This window comes from Polyergus mexicanus, unplaced genomic scaffold, assembly GCF_030449975.1.
Source record: "Polyergus mexicanus isolate NDT 795.1 unplaced genomic scaffold, iyPolMexi1.0 SCAF_9, whole genome shotgun sequence".
Classification (NCBI taxonomy): Eukaryota; Metazoa; Arthropoda; class Insecta; order Hymenoptera; family Formicidae; genus Polyergus; species Polyergus mexicanus.
Window position 1 is genome coordinate 4,697,191 of NW_027223329.1, and position 21,334 is coordinate 4,718,524.

Here is a 21,334-nt window from a genome sequence, read left to right on the forward strand (position 1 = left end):
CCAAAACAGCACATAAGAAATGCGTTAAAACTTACGGTCACTGACGAACTGGCCTATAAGCTGTCTTGGACTGGACAGAAAAATACGATTGAGACGAAATCTATGAAGTTTGTAGACGTCATTATCGGTATAATTTTAAATTTTCTATGTTACTATTAATTGTGCAGAGTTTGACATTATATATATATTTTTTTCCAAAATTAATATTCATGCATATTACAATATTTTTTTTAAGTTGCTTTTATTGAAATTATTATTTCGAGTAAATGCCAAATAAATTTCTTTTCCATGTTAAAATATATAAAAAAATATACTGCAATATAATAAAATGTTGAAAAATAAAATCTTTTTTGCATTATTTTTCTTACAATTACAATTATTTTATATTTTAATTATCATATTATAATATTATATTTTTAAATCTTTATTACTTTGGTAAATATAATAATTTATACCGTTAAATTTCTAGTCTCATCAATGTTTCCTATATACTTATAATGTTTAAGAAACAATTGTAATCTTTTTAAATATATATAATTTAAATATACCATATATTTTTTTAGTTTTTTGATAAACTCTTCAAGTATAATGTAATTTTTTCCAAATAATATAACTATGTCAATATATATAAAAAAATTATTATCAGAAAAAGAATATAATATATTATAAAACATTTATAAATTGTCATTTATATTGTCTTATTTATTTAAAATTTATTAATATAATCCTCATCTATCAATGGAAAAAATATTTCTTCTCATTCTATTCAAACTATCATGAAAAGCTGGTTACAGCATGCTGGAAATCGCATAAATCAAGCTGCAAAACGACATGAAAAAGAGATGAGACATAACATGTGAAAACGGATGAAGAATTGGGTTTTTTTAACTTTTTTTATTTATTACATGAAAAACTTGGTTTTTCATTACTTTTTTTATTTATTTAAGTAAATACTGTTTGTTTATTTCTTGTGTAAATAAATTAAAAAAATTTCCATCTTTTATATTTATTATATCATATTTTATTTTATTTTTATATTAAGTATAACAACTACATTAAGTATATAGAACTACTTTTTATAATGTGATAAAAATAGTGCCAAAATGTAATTTTTTAAATTTTAATAAGTAATATTTGTTTTAGTTTTGTTTATATTATAAAATATTTTTATTTTTAAATTTTATTATGATGCTATAGCTTTTTATTTTATAAGAAATATAGACATATGTAGAAATGTAGACTACACATTTACACACACACACGCACGCACGCACGCACGCACGCACGCACGCACGCACGCACGCACGCACGCACAAAATGTCATAACTTTCTATAATAAAATTGAATACTTAACATATGTACGTGTCTTTTTTTAGATTAGTAAAATATAGAAAGAATTATATTATATATTTTATCACACATTTGACATCCATTGGATGTTAAATTCAAGAATTCATTAAGATATCATTTATATGATATCATTATTTTGTCTAAAATCGACGCATTAGTCAACTATATGATATCATTATGTAATCTTCTAGATAGCATTAGACGATGTCAGCTTTCAAATATGAACTCTTCTTTTTTACAACATATTGCTCACTAATCTTCTTCCTTATCTTCGGATATGCCTACTCTTTTGCGATTGATTTCTTCAACGGTTCCCATATCTCAATTGTAAGTCTACCACGAGAACAGATGGTCTACTAATCCTACTGTGTATTCTACTGATTATTAATTATAAAAGAACAATCAAGAATCCGCTAAGAACAATCTTCAAGAAAAGATTACGATTCTTAGGAGAAAAACATTTTTAATTAATTTGTTTGAATTTGTGATATGTTGTAGTTCTTGTGTCTTTAATCAAAGCAGAAAACTTATATAACCATTTCACGAATGTACAGAAAATGTCGGAATTCCTTAATATTGCGAAAAATGCGCATTTTCGAAAAAGATATTCACTTTTTGAACCCGTTCAAAAACTGGCCATAAAAGTTTTCTGCTAACATAACTTAAGAATTTTGATCAAAGACACAAAAACTAGAACATATTACAAATTCAAACAAGTTTCTGACTGAAAACGTTTTTCTCATGAGAATCATGGCCCTTTCAGCGTAAAGTGTCTAGCGTGTTAGTGATACAGATACATCATGCTGATCAGTTTTATATTGATTGTCATAATAATAAAACTATTCTGGATATACGCTAGGTTAGTATAAAAAAAATGTGATAAAATTAAGAATTAAAATAATAGTTGTTAACTTTTTTAAATTTAATTAATTAATTTTGATTTATTAATTAAATATGTATTTAATAATTGCAGCTATATCGAATCTTATTCCGAGACCTATTAAATCTTTAATTATTTTTATTAGCGTTTGCAATTATAGATATTTTAACTGCAAAATTTAGATTAAGTAATTCTTATCACTTTATATTCACATTTATATATATATATATGTATATATATATATGTATATATATATATATATATATATATATATATATATATACTATAAAATACTATATATATAGATATATATTCAGTGCTTATAAAATATATATTTATACTCTATTGTTACTCTCTATCGCTCAGATATAAACTAAGCTATTGGAAACAACGCGGCGTTGAATCTCTCACGAGCAATTTAATCTTCGGTAATTTCAAAAATGCCGTGCTCTTTCGTACTGCACCAGGATGGCACATCGGTCAACTGTATAAAGCAGCCCGTACGGACGCGCCCTTCATCGGCTTTTACATTTTCCACAAACCGTGCCTGTTATTGCGCGATCCAGACATTATAAAGCAATTTATGATCCGCGATTTTCATAATTTCTGCGATCGCCATTTTGCCGGTTCCAAACAAAGGGACAGTATCGGTATGAAGAATTTATTTGGTCTGAACAATCCGATCTGGAAATACGTGCGAACCAAGTTCACGCCCACGTTAACCATAAGCAAGCTAAAACGGATGTTCCCGCTGATGATGGAGATCGGAGATCCAATGATGGATTATCTCAAACATTATCCTGCGGATCACGACGATGTGAAGCTGGTGGATGCCCAAGAACTCAGTTACAAGTATACTACCGATTTATTCGCTTCGATTGCACTCGGTACCAAGATGGACACCTTCCATTATCCGAATGAGGAATTCTCAACTGAAGGTATCCCCTTTGAATTTAACAATATATATTATATTAAAAATTCTAATTAATAGCAAAAGCGGACCAAATCAAATAAAGTTAATATTGTTTATCATGTGATACGTACTAAGTATAAAAACAATTCCTATCGTAACATTGTCAGTTATATGATATTACGAAAAAAAATGGAAATTCTATTAAATAATATTATGTTATGGATACCAAAAAAAATTACGATATGTGTGTGTGTGTGTGTGTGTGTGTGTGTAGTTTATTTAAATTTATAATTTAATTTTAATAAATAAAATAGTAAAAAATATACAAAATGTTTTAAAACTTTAAAAAACTAAACTAATTGGATTAACAAATTTTTGATAAATTATTATTTATTTAATCCATTCTTACTTTGACATCTATATCATCGACTGAAATTCTAATAGCGATGAAAAATTCTTAACATTCATTTAATTGTAATAACTTGAGAATGTTTTTAGTTTACAAATTCTTTCACGGATTTAGAAGAATGGTCGCCCTTATTACGGTGTTCTTCATGCCTGAACTGATAGACCTGATTGGTACGAGAATTCTTGTAAACACTTCTTTTGTAGCAAAAGTCTTCTGGAACGCTATGAAAAATCGTGAAAAAACCGGTGAGAAACGAGGTGATTTTATCGACTTTCTGCTCCAGTTAAAGCATAGCAAGCAGAATCCCGATTATAGTAAGTAGCTTTGAATCGCGATTTATTTTATTACCACGTTTTTGTCTGAAAATATTCGAACGTCTTATTATAAAAAAGTCAAAATTGCGTCGATGTACTTTTTATATTGTTTGATAATCCTGAGATTTATAATTTTAACAATATTTTATTATCGTTATAAATTTTCTATTGTAATATTTGTATGTGATTTATCATCTCTACGTTTTAATATGTTTCTACATGACATCTTAATTCTTCGTATAATATTTATGTATGATATTTTCATTTAACGTTTATAATATTAAAGTTCATTAATAAAATTTATTAATAAAGTTCATTAACAAAGAAATCGCGTAAATGAAATAATGAAAATAATGAGTGATAAAAAATAATAAATACTAAATATTTACCACAGAATTTGAGGGTGAAAATTTATTATATCAGTCTGGTATTTTCTTGTCGGGCTTTGAGTCGAGTGCTAGTTGCATATCCTTCACCCTATTGGAACTGGCGAAACATTCCACGTATCAGAAACTGGCCAGACAGGATATTAACCGGGCAATCGACAAGCACGGCTGGACATACGAAGCGTTCCAGGACATGAAGTATCTGGATCAGACGATAGCCGAGAGTCTAAGATTACATCCGCCACTATCCACAATCGATAGATGTACTCGTGAAGATTACAAGGTAAATTTAAAAGTTGATTAAAATTTCAAAAATCTGATGAAAATTTCGCAAAATATTTAATCCGATCCGGAATATGTCATAATTTGATTTGAATAACGTCGAATGAAGAGTTCTCAAAAAGTTCTTAATCGTTCTAATTTTTTCTGAAGAACATGAAAAGTTTTGAACGATCTAATAATCTTTCACATAAAAAATTTTTATGTACTTGAAAATTTTCGATATATTGAAAACTTGAACGGAAAATTATAACTAAAATAGTTTTGTTCCTTATAAAATTTACTGTCATAAAAATAAAATGCTTGTCCATTAATGAGTATAATTAAATATTAATAAAAATATAAAATTTCAGATTCCTAACACCGATATTGTTATCGAGAAAGGTACGCCGATATACATCTCTTTATACGGACTCGGAGCTGATCCCAGATTCTGGAACGAACCCGAAGTATACAACCCCGATAGATTCAATAAAAATAATCATGTCACTGACGCCTACATGCCATTCGGAATTGGTTATAGGATGTGCATAGGTAGATATGATAATGTAGATGTAGAGTATATAATAGGTTATTCTAAAAATATACACTTTCTTGCAAAAGATCAAAAATAATATGCAAAGAAATTTAAAAAATATTTTAATAATATAAAAACCAATAATATTAATAATAAAAACTGAAAAAAATCAACGTGTCATCAAAATGTTATCAAAGTTGATATTAAAGCATATGAAGAGTTCTAATATTCTAATACAATTATAAGACTCTATCACAAACATGGTGTATCTAGACTGAATGTTAAGGAGTGGGGGCCCAAGGTGCTTGTAGAAAAGTATGTCCTTTTCTACAAGCATTCTTACCCCCACTCCTTAACTAAAGGCAAACACTCGGTCTAGATATACTAAATCTATAGGACCTATTCTGTAACTTTTAACGATATCGTTATCATTGTGCAACTAAAACATCGAAAAATAGCTGCGCAATTGTATCTAACGACATCGTAAAAGGTTATAGAATAAGCTTCTTAATGTAACAAACAAAATAAAAATGGGTAACAAAAGAGCCAGTTGCGGTAATTAGAGCGCATAAATTTTTTATTTAAATAACTTTAAATCATAGAGAAAATGTACGTTTGAATCTCTTTTTCGGAAATTAAAAATCGGTAAATTAAGCAAAAATAAAATTTATTATTTATTTGCGTTGAAGATGATCCGAAGAAGGGACCGAAACGTACGCCTTTCTATGATTTAAAGCTATATAAATAAAAAATTTATGCGCCCTAATTACCGCGATTGATTCTTAATGCCTTTTTTTATCTTGTTTGTTCTACTCATCTTCTTGATGATGTAAGTTGCTGCCGTTATTGCCAAAAAATATATGCTCATGACTAATTATTTCGGCTAAGTAAAAACATTACATAATCGGACTAATTATATAATACAATAGATCCATTTACTAAATCAAAATATAACCGGTGAAAAAATAATTCAAGATAAGGAAATAAAAAAAATTTGAACACACATGATCAATTGATTGTGTTATTTTCAAAAAAAATATATAAGCTTGGATGTTTTATTATTATTTTAGTATAATGACATGTTGTTTCTTTCAAAATTTATTTTTTTATTTTTTATAAGATTTTTTAGAGACGAAATTAAATAAGAAACACTCAGTTGAATTTTGATTCGATATTTTCTATATCTGATAAGACACGAAAATTATCGTTGGGATTATGATTTTATAACCGTTTTATTATTGAAATCAATCTTTTATCGATTCACAGGAATGAAAGTGGGTCAATTACACGCTAAAGTTGTTTTGGCATTGCTTCTGCGTGATTACGAGATGTGGCAAACTAAAGATAACGAGAGTTTTCTGAATCCACGATCAACTTTTACAGCCGCGGGTAATGGAATTAATTTGCACTTCAAAAGAATCATAACACGTGCGTCAAATTAAATAATTCTTTGTTTAAGTTAAAAATAAGAAATGCAAGGTAATAATCGATAAGAATGGCAAGATGAATCAGATTTGTTCTCACAAAAGTACAAACTATACGAGCTTGTGTAATGAAACATGATTTCCTAAAAAATATCCGTAAAAATACATATATATATGTCATGTAAAACATTTTTTGGAACCGATTTTTTACCGATTTTTAATTTCCAAAGAAGAGATTCAAACGTACATATTTTTGTATGATTTTTTGGATGTCTCGGATCAATCTCTAAAGATGTCATACAATTTCAACGATAGAAAACAAAATCTTTTTTAGAATAATTGATTTTTATTATAATTTTATAATACATGTTTGTCATATCTATAAATGATCGGGGAAATATGTGGCTATTTTATTGGAACATTTTTCGAACGTTTAGTTATCTAAACAACTTTTTAATAAATAAGTATTTAATTATTATTATTGCGAATAAGTTATGTTTGTTAAACAAAGTATTTTTTGCTAATCTGCTCTCTAAATTTCTTAGAGTGAAATTTAACTCCAAACGAGTGAATATCCACTTCAAGCGATAGTGGAAAATTTTAATGAGAACCTCTACTACTAGAGTATTGTGCTATTATATTTATGATGCGCACGTTCCTGTGACTAGCAGGGGAGGACGCGACTTTAGGATTACCGAATTGAAAAAGGCTTTTATAGTGTAGTACTCTATTAGAAAAATACTTGAGCAAAGGGATAGAGCGCAATACTCAGCCATTTCTAAGAAAATGATTTAAACAATATGGTTTTCCATATATCTGGCTCCGTTATATCAATTACTGAAAAGGCGGTGTAGCTCGGGCATTAAGCGCGTGACTATCACGCATCCAACCCGGGTTCAATTCTTGTCCTGACGTCATCATTCCAATATGGCCGCGGCGACTACTCAGGAGCCTTAATGTATGGTCACAGGTGGCTATAATTTTTGCATGGAAGTCTGATTAAATTTGCTGCCAATCTGCGCGCATGCTGTTAGCATTTTGCTATCTGGGGTGTTACTCTGACTATTACGAATTTTAGATATCGACATGCAGTTTACTGCTATATTATTAGACGTGGATGACGGATTTCCAGCTATCCTTTTTCTAAGTCCACGGTCTTTCAACCTTCGAGGGACACGTCCCGTAGATGAAGAGCATCGATGTAAAAGTTCTCCATTGACTTTTGATTTTAAGATTTACTAACTTGCTATGCGGCGTTTTCCTTTTATCAATAATGACAGCTTTATTCTCTATTTATGATTAATTATTTATTTATTTGTTTTAATTGCAACTTAGAATTTTCCAACACTATGTAAAAGTTATCCATTAATTATGTTTTGCGCTGAACAAAGTCTCAGAAAAGACCAAAACGTTATTCGCGATTATTATTATTATATATAATTTTTCAAATAAATTCTATTGCGCCCTACATATTTCTATTGCTGCCTAATTTCCTATTATAATTACGTTTTCTTTTTGCTATTATTTCGGAGCTTAATTAATCAATTTATTGTTACATTATTACAATCAATGTTACGATTAATTTTTATTATTAAAAATATATGATTTCAAATAGCTGTTTTTAGATTAAAATAATCTTTAATATTTGATACCAAATGTTGAGTTTCCATCAAAAAATCGATTTGTCAATTTACTTCTGAATCTGTTTGTTTTTCTTCAGGTTTGTGAGATGGAAATTCGATTTCTTCTTTTTCAATATTTTGTTCCTGGAAAAATATATAAATAAATATTTTTATACGAAAAACGATGCAATATAAGCAAATCATCAGTCACGCAGATTGCTTATATTAGTTTTGTTTTTTATACTAACTTTTTGATTTATAATTTTCAATGGTTTAATAGATGATAAATTTGAAATTTTTTCGAAAATTGATATATATGCATTTTGCATATAATTTTGTTGTTGGTCTCGAATTTTTCCTCTTACGTTGTCTTTTTCCACTTCAGGTAAAACAAAATTATAGATCATATCCATTATCAATTCCTTCTCTGCCAACTTATCCACACTATGAAAATATGACTGTGTTTTATATATGTTGCTTTTTAATGTTACACTTATTTATATTTCTATCGGTTACCAATCTTGTTTATCTAAGGCATGTTTTGATATGTCATCCACTTTATCGTTAAATTGTAAGACTTGTTTTTTAGCTGTTTTATCGGATATCCAATCAATGCCTTCTCTTATAATGTCTTCCAAGTAAGCTTCTATCGAATCCTGATTTACTTTTATAATTTGTTTAAACATTTCATCGAATTCTCGTCGTCGATTACGTTCCAATTGGCGCCTACCAGCTTCAGCAGCTTCCCTCATACATCTTTCTCTTTCGGCAAGTAAAGCAAAAGCATGAGCTCTACGTTCGTCCTCTAATCTCACCAGTTTCTGAAGACGATAAAAGAGATAATCGAACAAATTATTTCAATATGAAATTAGAAAACTTACTTTGCTAAGAAAATCTAATGTTCCACAGATTGTTTTTCCATCCAAAGAATTGAGAATCTCACATAACCGATCTTCCTGTATCGACTGATCGTTTTGTAGTTGTAACTCGATCATACATATTTTTTCGCGGTGCTTCTGTTCATCCTGCTGTTCGAGCGTTTGAGTCGAATGTAATTCTTCGATTAATTCTCTGTATCTATCGTATCCTTTGTACATCTATAAAATGTAAAAAAAATTCTATTTTTCTTATTTTATATTAATAGCATAGTTATAGAAAAAATTTTAATATATCTGTTTAAGTGAATATGATAATTTTATGTGATGTACTTTACCAAACATTGTATTGCTCTGTTTTTAACCAACTTCTGAATAAACGTAGCAGATTCTTCCCATTGTTTCTGTTTATTATTCCATATACTCAATCTGCGTGGTGTAACGGGCAAAACCGACTGTTTGTAGTCACGCTTTATTAATCTTGGAATTACATCTATGGATTTAACATTCATTCGGATGGCTTTTAGATCGGAATAAAGTTGCTTCAATTTTTCATCCGTCCATCTAGTTTCTCGTATACAGATATCTATCGGTTTAGACTTGTGATTAATCACTTTCGGTTTTTCGATAGTTGGTAACCAGTTGAGCGTTGTATTTTCCTTTTCTCCTTTAAACAATAATATAATACGGAATTGAATAATACTGGATAAATTTAATACATGGACCGTTTATTATGAAAGTGGTGTGAGTCCTTTTTTTAAAAAAATGAGATATGACGTAATTTATGCTTAATGTAGTGTAAACTTTTTGTTTATAACTAGTTAGTATTTAATATCTTAAAAAATGCCAATGCTTTGTTCAATTTAAAATTGGCCGGTAAAAGAAATTGCATAACCATTGATTATGAAAGTGGTGTAAGTCCAATTTCCATCACGATGCCAGGCCTATTACATACGAAAAATATAAGGATATGCAGCAGCTATTACCTTATATACCTCCTGTGCATCATGAATATTTCAAAACACTGCCACATGAAGAGCATAAATAATTAATAATACCAATATCTTGTGTTAAGTTTAACAATATATAAATATAATTAACGTTCAAAATAAAAAATACTAATTCTATTTTATTTCTTGTTATTATTTATAAACAAAATTGGATTAATATGAAATATATTTTAAGTGATATTTGTTATTTCAAAATTGAAATTAAATGATATTTACAATTGACTAATTATGAAAGTGGTGTAAGTCCATTTGCAGCCTGGAAATATATATTATTTTAGTTAAATTCGCCTAAAAGAAATTTATATAATCAAATTACATATTGATAAATTAGTACAAACATTCCCAGACTTCACATAATTAACCTATATTTTTTAATTGTCAGATCTGCTAACATTTAATTTTCTCGAAACAAAAGAAAATGGACTTGCACCACTTTCAAAATAAACGGTCCACATATTAGGATGCATATATTAAGATATTTTACATAAAGTGTTATAATATGTTTTCTTTGAAACTTGACATCGTATAAAAAATATTTCAGACAAAATTTATAGAGAGAGAGAGAGCGAGTTCTGAAAAAGAAAAAATTGATAATCCTGAATTTTAACTAAGATCATTTTTCAAGATCATGTAACAATCAACTTAGTTTTTTAAAATGGAAGAACCCTAATTTGGTAATTATTTACTATAGCGGACTCATTGTCAGCTCTAATGACATTAACCTTGATATATGTTGTCAAAGCATACTCGTGAATAACTTTTTCTTATAACTTAATCAGTGGTTATTGTTTATTAAAAAGTTATTAACAAATAAAGTTTGAGAAATAAAAGGATAAAACGATGATTTAAAATTAAAATTTGGTTTGTGTTACGTTGTATAACTCAAACCAAATTTTCACAAATAGGTTTGGGTTAAGTTATATCTTCCGGAAGTGGAGCCCCCCCGTAGGGAAGAGGGCGGTACTCACTGCGTTACGCATACACTTTCTCATCCACACAACAATTCTGGGCTGGGCCTTGCTTTGCGTTGTAAAATATATGCATGGACACAGTGGGTTCCGCTCCCCTCCCCCCCTATGGAGGGTTCCACTTCCGGAAGATATAACCTAACCCAAATCTATTTCTGATTTAAAACTAAAATTTGGTTCGTGAGTTACGTTATATAACTAAAACCAAATTTTCGTTTCGAATCTAATTTTAATTTTAAATATCTTAAAAATTATAAGAGATCGCCGATTAAGTTATAAGGAAAAGTTACTCAGGATGTGAAGGTCAACGTCATTAGAGCTGGGTCCGCTATAATAAATAATTGCCCCTATAATTTTTTTTGTTATATAAATCGGTTTCTTGCAAAATGTTTAGTGCAAAAAGTTATAAGCATGTAGAATAGCAAAAAATAGAATAGTTTATCAGATATTTTATATTTAATTTGACACAATTTAACATAAACTGTAAAATATCTCGTAAAATATTCATTTTTGCTTCCTTATAGAGGCAGTTTTGTTTTCATGACAAAATTTTTTTTTAGTTTTCTATGGCAACGTGTTTAGAATGTTCCAAAACGTCGAAAAATCATATTCCTAAAAAATGTCTGTATGTATGCGTGTATGTGTGTACGCAATATATTGTATAACCTCTAACTTTCATAATTTTTGAGATATCGGACTAAATTTTTTTTTATATGGATAGAATGTATCAAAGGGGTCTTTCTAGTTTGACGCTCTGAGAAAAAAGCGATTTTTGGGAAGTTTTTTAAAGAAAAGTATGAAACATAATAATTCCAAACTTTCCACGTTTATTAAATAACATTTCAAGTATATCCTGAAAATAAAAATATTTGTTTGTTTCGGAGTTATGGTAGTCCAACCAGGGTGCCAAAAAAAACAATTATTATTTATGGCGGACATGATTCCAGCCGTTGTAGTAATACGAATTAAAAAAACCAAAAAGATTCTTAATCTGTATGAGTGTGGCTATTGCGTGAAGTAAAATAAAAAAAAATATTGAGAAATAAAAAAATGGCAGCGTCTCAAAAAAAAATTTCATTTTGCACCAAAAAATTGGTTAGTTTTGTAAGTTGCAAAATTTGAATTATGTAAATACCGATTTAATTCTAGTTCACACGATAATCACACTGATACAGATTAAGAATCTTTTTGGTTTTTTTGGTAATTATTCAGAATCACAGGTCCATCTGCAAATTGGCAGCAAATTGTTTTGATAACTTTTTATACTTAGAGAATAATGTAAATAACAATTTCTAATTCGAGGGAGACCCAAGAGAAGTTATGATATAGACCAAAGTTATAAAGAGTTTTACAATTTTCCACGCAAAGCGAGGTTTCCACCCAAAGCGAGGTTCAACGCAAACCTATGTGTCTAGTTTTCTGATAGCGGTGCCCCCCCCCTGGAGGGGGATGGGCGGAACATACTGCCTCCACGCATATACTTTTTAATGCGAAGTGAAATTCTACATGGGTTTATAACTTTCCACGCGAAGCGAGATCAACTCAACTCAAACCTTAATATTGACAAGTGCTGTTTTATATAATTTTTGTTTGGTAAATATGCATAAAGTAGAACATTATAAACCCATGTGGAATCTCACTTTGCATTAAAAAGTATATGCGTAAAAGCAGTATGTTCCGCCTCCTCTCCCCCTCCCTGCGAGGGTGCTCCATTATCAAAAAACTAGACATATAGGTTTGCGTTGAACCTTTGGGTGGAAATCTTGCTTTGCGTAGAAAGTTGTAAAACCTTTTATAACTTTGATCTGTTTTTTTTGGGCCTCCCCCGACTAAAATGGTTATTTGTATTTTCTAAATATAAAAAGTCCGTAAAAAAATTTGCAGCTCATTTGCAGGTGGAGCCATGATTCTGAATAATTACCGTTTTTTTATTTCAGAAAACTATACGGCTGAAATCATGTCCACCATTTTTTTTAAATATCCTGGTTGGACTACCATAACTCCGAAACAAACAAATATTTTTATTTGAAAAAATTTCAGAATATACTTAAAATGTTACTTAATAAACGTAGAAAGTTTGGAGTTAATATGTTTTACACTTTCTTTTAAAAAAATTCCCAAATATTGCCTTTTTTCAGAGCAAACTAGGAAGATCCCTTAAAAGATGTGTGGTATTGAATTGAGTGAGAATCGATCAAAAGGTTCATTTTTCATAAAATTTTTAATTTTTTGAGAAATGTATGTACAAATTGTAACTTTCGCAAATTTTGAAATATCAGATTTAATTTTTTTACATAGATAAAGTATCATTAAAAGATGGTTGCTAATGAATTTGGTGAGAATCGATGAAAGGGTTTATTTTTTATAAAATTTTGAATTTTTTGAGAAATGTCTGTACACGCTGTAATTTTTGGAAAATTTGAGATACCGGATTAAATTTTTTTACATGAATAGACTATTATTAAAGGATGGTTGGTATTGAATTTGGTGAGTATCGGTGAGAGGGTTCATTTTTTATAAAATTTTGTATTTTTTGAAACTGGAAAGAAAATGTGAAAACCCTGTATTATGTTTCCGTGCAACGATATTATAGCGCTCATTGCGCTAAATGTGAAGATGATTTCCAGAACGACGTGCAAAAGTGTTTTGGTCAACAATAGAATATTAGAATTAAGACAGCTATCAAGTCGTTAGAGTGTATAACGGCATTAGCTCCGTTCTTTTAAATTGTTTATCAATGTTTCTCGTGTTATCTTCTTGTTATAATAAAGTTAATTAAATGATTCTTAAATGAGTTTTTATATTTCTAAAAATGTATAATCTATAACGTAAATGTATAAGCTATAACGATTATATAAAAATAAAAGAAATGTATAAATTAGAAAATAGTATATCGCTTCTTTATCTTTTTATTTTGCTCACAAAGCTTTTTCTATGAGAAAGCAAAAATTGAAAAATCCGCATGCTTAAAGGAGCTTAAGTTTTGTGAGATAAAATGATGAAGAAGCAATGTTTTAGTATCATATTGTAACGTTATAACCTTTGACGCTAAATATTGCGAGAAATAGATATATATTAAAAAATTAGGATGGTTTCATTTAAAAAAACTAGGTTCACATGACTTTGAAAAATGATCTTAGTAAAATTCAAAATTATTAACTTCTTTTCTTTCTCAAAGCCCTATAAATTTTGTCTGAAACATTTTTTTATATGATGTCAATTTCGGAGAAAACATGTCGTAACACTGTGTAAAACACCCTATATATGAAAATTAAAATTACTATAACCGATTATATACTCACGCTCGGCATAGCTTTCACTTAAAAACTGCTTCTCCAACTTTTCAAATTGTATTTGAGAGCGTTTGCCATAACGCATTTGCAGCTCATATAAGTCGGATTTGAAACCAATATGCTCCTCGGATTTGTGAGATTGTTGATTGTCGCGATATTTTCTATATAATTTTCGCAGATTTCGTTTAAGATTATGCCTGATAGTTTCGACTTGGTCGTCTCGATGTTTCCTTAGTTTGACCTGGAGTCTATTGAAACGATTTTTCACTTCCTTTTTATATTGCGACTCACGATTTTGTAAAAGATTCCTCATCAAATTTAATCGCAAATCTATTATGAATTGGATCTCCTAAAAATGTATACAGGTTGTAACTGAAAAAACTATAATATATATCAAGCACAACATCAATTACAGGACAACAATCCAAATTAAAAAGTCCTGAACCGTTTTTTAATCTGAGCTTTTTGTTGTTATACGATGTTAAAGTCAGTTAATCAGCGCCTATCTATACAGCGGTAAGCCGTCTTGCTACTCCAATCTTGCTGTCCGATACCTTTCCGATACCTTCTTTGCTTTCCCCTATAGACAGGCGCTAATTAGTTAACTTTAACATCATATAACGAAAAGAAAATTCAAATCAAAAAATGGTACAGGACTTTTCGATTTGGATTGTTGTCCTATATACAGGATGTCCCATAATTCGCGGATCACCCGTCATGTGCAAGTAGAGCAGATGAAATCGAGAAGAAAAGTCGTCAATATAAAAAAGTAATTATTTTTAAGAAAATTATTTACAATGTATTTTTTAAAATAATTATTTGTTTTTTTGGCACTAATTGATTTGTCTCATTATTCTGTGCATAAAAGTATTACGGTAAGATTATTGAAAACTGAATATTTTACGAAATATTTTATTGTTTTTATCAAAATATGTCAAATTAAAATATAAAATAACTCAAAAAGTACTTAATGAAAAAATTCTTTATTATAGTGTTTTGGAAAACTCTCGAGATAAGCTACAAGAATATGTAATAAAAAATAGGGAATTCCATTTAAAAAATTAAAGGTATCCTTGACTTGATCTTAACGATGCCATCCAAGGTCAAACCAATGACATCATCTTATTTTCCCCTCAAAACCAATTTTTGTTCAAAACGTTTTTCTCTAAAATGCATAGTTTTTGAAAGAAAAGGGGTGTACGGGTGGTGTAGGACACCCTGTATATATATATATATATATATATATATATATATATATATTTAGATCGTCTATATATATATATATATATATATATATATATAATTATCTAATGGTCATTTTATGACCAAAACTTATCATCATTTTGTTACTTAGGGTTAAGGCTTTAAATCTATTTAAATATATACCCAGTCAGCCAGATCTGTTCTAACAGATATTGCCAAGTGCTTGCTACAAATTATTGTCAGCAAAAAGGCTACAAATTTGGTACAAGAGTTGTTATTACCGATTAAGCTGGCAGATTGCCGGCAAGAATCAAGCAAAGCTTGCTAACATAACTACACAGCAAATTGGCGGCAGAAACCGAGCAAAGCTTGCTGACATGACTGACATCAGATTGTCGGCAAAAACTGAGCAAGATCTAGAGTGCGCAATCTGATGGCAAATTGGCAGCAAAAACCGAACAAAATCTGCAGCTTATTACAAAGTATTATAAAATAGTTCAGTCGCTTATCGCTATGCGGCGCGTTATTCATTATCTATACCCGTATTCAAATTCTTGTCATGAGTGTATATAAAGCCTACAAAATGCTAATAATATTATAATATATGTATATATTTCTATCAGTTCAATTTTTGACATAATTCTTATACAGGAAATTCAGATATTGAATTGATTTTTGGCAAATCGGACAGATAATTGTTCGATTTTCACTTATTCAAACAATTTCTGTCCAAAAAGATCTTTAATTTTATAAATTAAGTTATTTGAATTTACCTATATGTTTTAACATATTAATATATGATTTTATATAATGTCTAATTATCTAATGGTCATTTTATGACCAAAACTTATCATCATTTTGTTACTTAGGGTTAAGGCTTTAAATCTATTTAAATATATACTTTTATATGAATGGCCAAAAGCTGCAGAATTTGTTCGATTTTTGCTGACAATCTGCTGTCAGATTGTCTTGCGCAGATCTTGGTCGATTTTTGCCATCAATTTGACGTCAAATCATGTCAAGCTTTGCTCGGTTTTTGCCGTCAATTTGCTGTCAGGTTATGTCAACAAGCTTTGTCACCAAAACACAAGCTTAATGCGGACACAGATGGCACTGGATTTGTTACCAAGTTTTGAGCGAATTTGATGTCAATTTGGCAACAATTTGTTATCAAATTGCTTACTGGGTACTTTTATATGAATGGCCAAAAGCTGCAGAATTTGTACGGTTTTTGCTGACAATCTGCTATCAGATTGTCTTGCGCAGATCTTGGTCGATTTTTGCCATCAATTTGGCGTCAAATCATGTCAAGCTTTGCTCGGTTTTTGCCGTCAATTTGCTGTCAGGTTATGTCAACAAGCTTTGTCACCAAAACACAAGCTTAATGCGGACACAGATGGCACTGGATTTGTTACCAAGTTTTGAGCGAATTTGATGCCAATTTGGCAACAATTTGTTATCAAATTGCTTACTGGGTATATATATAGGCGATCTAAATCTAATTGAGACTTGGTTTCATCTTAAAATCAAGGTTCTATTTACAAAAATTACTTTACAAAAATATGTTGTTATCATTATCGGTACTAAAAAGCAGGATAATAATTAGTTAAAAAGTTGAAAAGTTAATAACTTTTAATTTAACTTATGTTAGTTAATTTTAAATATGTTAACTTTTAACTTAAACTAGTTACTTTTAAATGGATTAACGTTAACTAACTTATTAACTTTTTTTATACAAGTTAAAATTTCGTATCTTTAATAGTCGAAAATTATCTTTTTACTAATAATTATAATGATATAAGACAGTATCCAGTACCATTAAAACATACGTTTATAAAATACAACAATACTATCCTTGGCGTACGTAGAGCGTATGTTTACAACGCAAGTGATTTAGTATACGATGATTTAATAGGAAAAATAACGGACCATAATTTTGAGATGACTTTTATTAAAATTCAATAAATATTTTTAAATGCTTTTAATTTATTGTTAGAGTATCTAATAATTAAAGATAAAGATAAAACACACGTGTGCAAGAGCGGTTCAAACAAGGAAAATCCTTTTAACTGAAGTTCCTATTAATTTTGTTTTTAAACACCATAATATCTCTATTACATAACTATAATAGCTTTAAATAATATGTATTATTAACTATATATAAAGAAAAATACATTATTCCTCTTATAAAAAATCTTTTAATTATATTACCTAAATTTAAAAAGTTAAATTTGAAATATACAATTAAAAAATTAATTATGCAAAAAACATATAGTTTTACATAATTAACATTTAACTTTTCAATAAGTTAATAATTTTTTAACTTAACTTTAACTGAATTAATTTTTATTTAAGTAACTTTTAACGTAAACTTAATTAATTTTTGGCTCATTAACTTTAAACTTAACTTAAGTTTAACTTAATTTAGCTAAAAAAAATTCCCAACCCTGTTAAAAAGTATTAATATGAGTCATTGCAATTTCCGTTACTTTTAATACTATTACTAGCCCAAATTGTACATAAAACACACACACACACACTCGCGCGCGCGCGCGCACACGCGCACGCACAATACAGTATAAAATTAAATATAACAATATATTGATATAATTTTTATTGATATTGATATCAATTGCTATCGATGTAAAATATATATAATAATTTTGAATATAAACATCCTCAGCAAAAAAAAGCTTATTTCAAAAATATTGCACAAACATCTTCAAACGTAAGTGTAAATAAGAAAGGATATTTTGTCTTACTTTCTTCTTATATATATTCATATATATATATATTCATATATATATATATATATACATATATATATATATATATATATATATATATATATATATATTTAAATATAAATTTATATAATTATATACAGGGTCTTAAAAAAGTCTGGAAACGGTCAAATATCTCGGAAACGAAACTCTTCTGAGAAAAATGTTTCAAACCACAGTTGTAAGGTTTTAAAAGTTCTATTCAATGATCATATCCGTTTGACCTTGAGTAGAGGCGTCAAGGCGAGGTGAAGGCCAACATGATTTTTTTTAATGGAACACCCCATTTTTTATAACACAGTATTAAAAATGACAGCGAGACATTTTCAAAACACTACTTGATGATCTGTTTTTGTTGAGAATTGTCTGAGTTATGAGCTTTAGAATTTACGGTACCGCTAGCATTAGTATTATCCAGGATGTACCGCGTGGAGGTTGCATGGTCGGACCGTGTGCGTGTGCGTCTCCCTCTCTCTCTCTCCGTACGTGCGCGCGTGCTGTGTGTGCGCGCGTCTCTCTCTCTCTCTCTCTCTCTCTCTCTCTGTGCGTACGTGCGTGCGTGCGTGCGTGCGTGCGTGCGTGCGTGCGTGCGTGCGTGCGTGCGTGCGTGTGTGTGTGTGTGTGTGTGTGTGTGTGTGTGTGTGTGTGTGTGTGTGTGTGTGTGTGTGTGTGTGTGTGTGTGTGTGTGTGTGTGTGTGTGTAGCAAAGAAGGGTCCGATAACCACATGTGATCTCCACATGTAGTATTCCCAAAAAAACATGTCGACGAGTTTTTGGTTATCGGACCCTTCTTTATCGAAGAAAATTTATTAAATGCTTGATACTAGATCGTATTAGTCATACAAGTAACAAATTATTTGTTCGTAGTATATCAAGTCAAAGTAATTTCTTTTGCAAAGTAAGAAATTACCTTCGGTAGCCGCCAACACGATATTGACTGAAAGGGAAAGAATTACAATATTGATGATGCGAGGATATAGTGACCGCGTCGGGTCCTGCGAACAAGTAGCGACTTTGTTTAACGATACTTTTGCAAATCGTGAACCAGTTTCAAAGTCTATAGTCCAGAAAACTATCAGACGATTTGAAGGAACGGGATCTGTCAAGGACCACCCGCGGAGTGGTAGACTAAAATCAGCGACACATTTCTATAAAAGTTTGGATGTGATACAATCATTTGTAAAAAATCCTCATTCTTCGATAAGGAAGGTAGCATAGGCGACTGAAGTTAGTACATTTTCCATCCATAAAATTATAATGAAAGAAAAATGGCATCCTTTTAAAATAAAATTTACTTAGAAGCTAGCGGAATATGATTTCGATAGAAGAAATGAGTTTTGCGATGAAATGATGCGTCGATGTGATAATGATAATACTTTTCTTGATAATATCATTTTTTCCAATGACGCTTCTTTCGAATTAAATGGTACGGTAAATCGTCAGAATTGCCGCTATTGGAGTGACGAGAACCCTCACTGGATGCGTGATCTCCACACACAGTATCCCCAAAAACTGAACGTGTGGGCGGGTTTTTGCGAACGTGGTATTATCGGGCCCTCCTTTATCGAAGGAAATTTAAATGCGAACACTTATCTACAATTATTGCGAAATCAAATAGTTTCTGCTATTGACAATTTGTTTGACGGAAATATACAAAATATTTGGTTTCAACAAGATAGTGCACTGCCACACTATGCAGTAGTAGTGTGTCAATTTTTAATTGATACTTTTCCAAACCCGATTGATAGAAAGACGTGGAGAAATAGAGTGGCCCTCTAGATCACCAGATTTTTCTCCATTGGAATACTTTTTATGGGGTATGTTAAAAACAATGTGTACACAACGAAATCTGCTAACTTGGCAGACCTAGGGAACACATACTGCACCAAGTAAATCTTATCTCACCAGAAATGAGACGAAACGTTTTAAATGAATTTTATCTACGATTAGGTCATTGTCAAGCAGCAGACAAAAGACAATTTGAGCACTTAATTCAGTAAAAAAAAGTTTACACACACACACACACACACGCGCGCGCGCGCGCGCACACACACACATACGCAAACGCACACAAGCACACAGGGGTGTAAGCTCCGACCATGCAACCTCCACGCGGTATATCCTGGATGATACTAATGCTGGCGGCATCGTAAATTCTAAAGCTCATAACTCAGACAATTCTCAACAAAAATAGGTTACCAAGTAGTGTTTTGGAAACGTCTCGTTGCCTTCTTTAATATTGTGTCATAAAAATGGGGTGTTCCATTTAAAAAAATCATGTTGACCTCCACCTCGTCTTGACACCTCCACTCAAGGTCAAACGGATATAATCATTGAATAGAACTTTTAAAACCCTACAACTTTGGTTGGAAACATTTTTCTTAGAAAAGTTTTGTTTTCGAGATATTTAAAGGTTTCCAGACTTTCCTAACACTCTGTATAAAATACGTCCCCATATGCGTGCGTGTGTGCGTGCGTGCGTGCGTGCGTGCGTGCGTGCATTATCTTTCTCTTGTATATTCTCTGTCCATATGTACAGAAAAAAAGAAGAATAATTGAAAAATAATTAAAAGAATAATTATCACCTTGTCTTTTTAAGTTAATTTGAAGAAGTCAAAAAACAATGTGATAATTTTATTCTTCTAATTATTTTTCAATTATAAATTATTTATCAATTAATATAAATTTATATATGATTATATATAACAATTTTTCTCATTTCTGCAAAAAATATTACTTTTTTAAAAAAAGCAATGCAAAAATTATTCTTATTAGTTTTCTTGTACAGACTAAAATTATATAGGAAAAAGAAAACGTATATAGATATATTTTATAATAATTATTAGCTGTACAACTTTGCTTCCGCCGTTTCTTTTCCGAAATTCGAGGCTTTATTGTGAAAAACTGGTTATACATTTATGATTCAAAGTATTGTCCATCGCTGGCCACTACTTTCTCCCATCTTTCGGGCAGCGTACGAATCCCGCGTTGAAAAAACTGGTCATCTTTTGAAGCGATCCACGAATCGATCCAATTTCTTACTTCTTCATAAGACCGGAAGTGCTGGTCAACCAGGCCGTGTAGTACTCTGCGTTGATACCACTGCTT

General features: G+C 30.3%; 2 protein-coding genes across 6 annotated transcripts; one reads left to right on the plus strand and one right to left on the minus strand.

Annotated features, from left to right (window-relative positions):
* Nucleotides 1-1,682: 1,682 nt before the first annotated feature.
* Nucleotides 1,683-9,385, plus strand: LOC138936591 (cytochrome P450 6k1-like). Of its 5 annotated transcripts, none has more exons than XR_011447392.1 (9): nt 1,683-1,719; nt 2,114-2,209; nt 2,597-3,168; nt 3,642-3,866; nt 4,261-4,535; nt 4,885-5,065; nt 6,315-6,476; nt 7,018-7,442; nt 7,551-9,385. XR_011447392.1 is itself a non-coding variant. In XM_070302131.1 (8 exons), exons 2-8 carry the CDS (start codon nt 2,151-2,153, stop codon nt 7,020-7,022), a joined length of 1,479 nt encoding a protein of 492 aa, XP_070158232.1. In that variant the 5' UTR covers nt 1,683-1,719; nt 2,114-2,150; the 3' UTR covers nt 7,023-9,384. The 5 variants fall into 5 exon arrangements, 3 of the variants coding, with proteins under 3 accessions (XP_070158232.1, XP_070158230.1, XP_070158233.1); XR_011447393.1 differs by having other exon boundaries at nt 7,018-7,430; XM_070302131.1 differs by having other exon boundaries at nt 7,018-9,384.
* On the minus strand, nt 8,298-14,553 carry LOC138936476 (cilia- and flagella-associated protein 91-like). Its single transcript, XM_070301905.1, has 5 exons — nt 14,250-14,553; nt 9,308-9,636; nt 8,976-9,191; nt 8,611-8,915; nt 8,298-8,538 (listed from the first exon to the last, which is right to left on the minus strand). The coding sequence occupies exons 1-5, from the start codon at nt 14,551-14,553 to the stop codon at nt 8,298-8,300; spliced, it is 1,395 nt and encodes a 464-aa protein (XP_070158006.1).
* Nucleotides 14,554-21,334: the final 6,781 nt, after the last annotated feature.

Coding starts and splice junctions, on each gene's coding strand:
- LOC138936591 (XM_070302129.1), top strand. CDS start 2,151: ATGCTGATCAGTTTTATATTGATTGTCATAATAATAAAACTATTCTGG. Junction 3,867..4,260: donor CAAGCAGAATCCCGATTATA/GTAAGTAGCTTT, acceptor TATTTACCACAG/AATTTGAGGGTGAAAATTTA. Junction 5,066..6,314: donor TGGTTATAGGATGTGCATAG/GTAGATATGATA, acceptor ATCGATTCACAG/GAATGAAAGTGGGTCAATTA.
- LOC138936476 (XM_070301905.1), bottom strand. CDS start 14,553: ATGAGGAATCTTTTACAAAATCGTGAGTCGCAATATAAAAAGGAAGTG. Junction 9,192..9,307: donor ACAGAGCAATACAATGTTTG/GTAAAGTACATC, acceptor TACATTTTATAG/ATGTACAAAGGATACGATAG. Junction 8,539..8,610: donor GCCTTAGATAAACAAGATTG/GTAACCGATAGA, acceptor ATATTTTCATAG/TGTGGATAAGTTGGCAGAGA.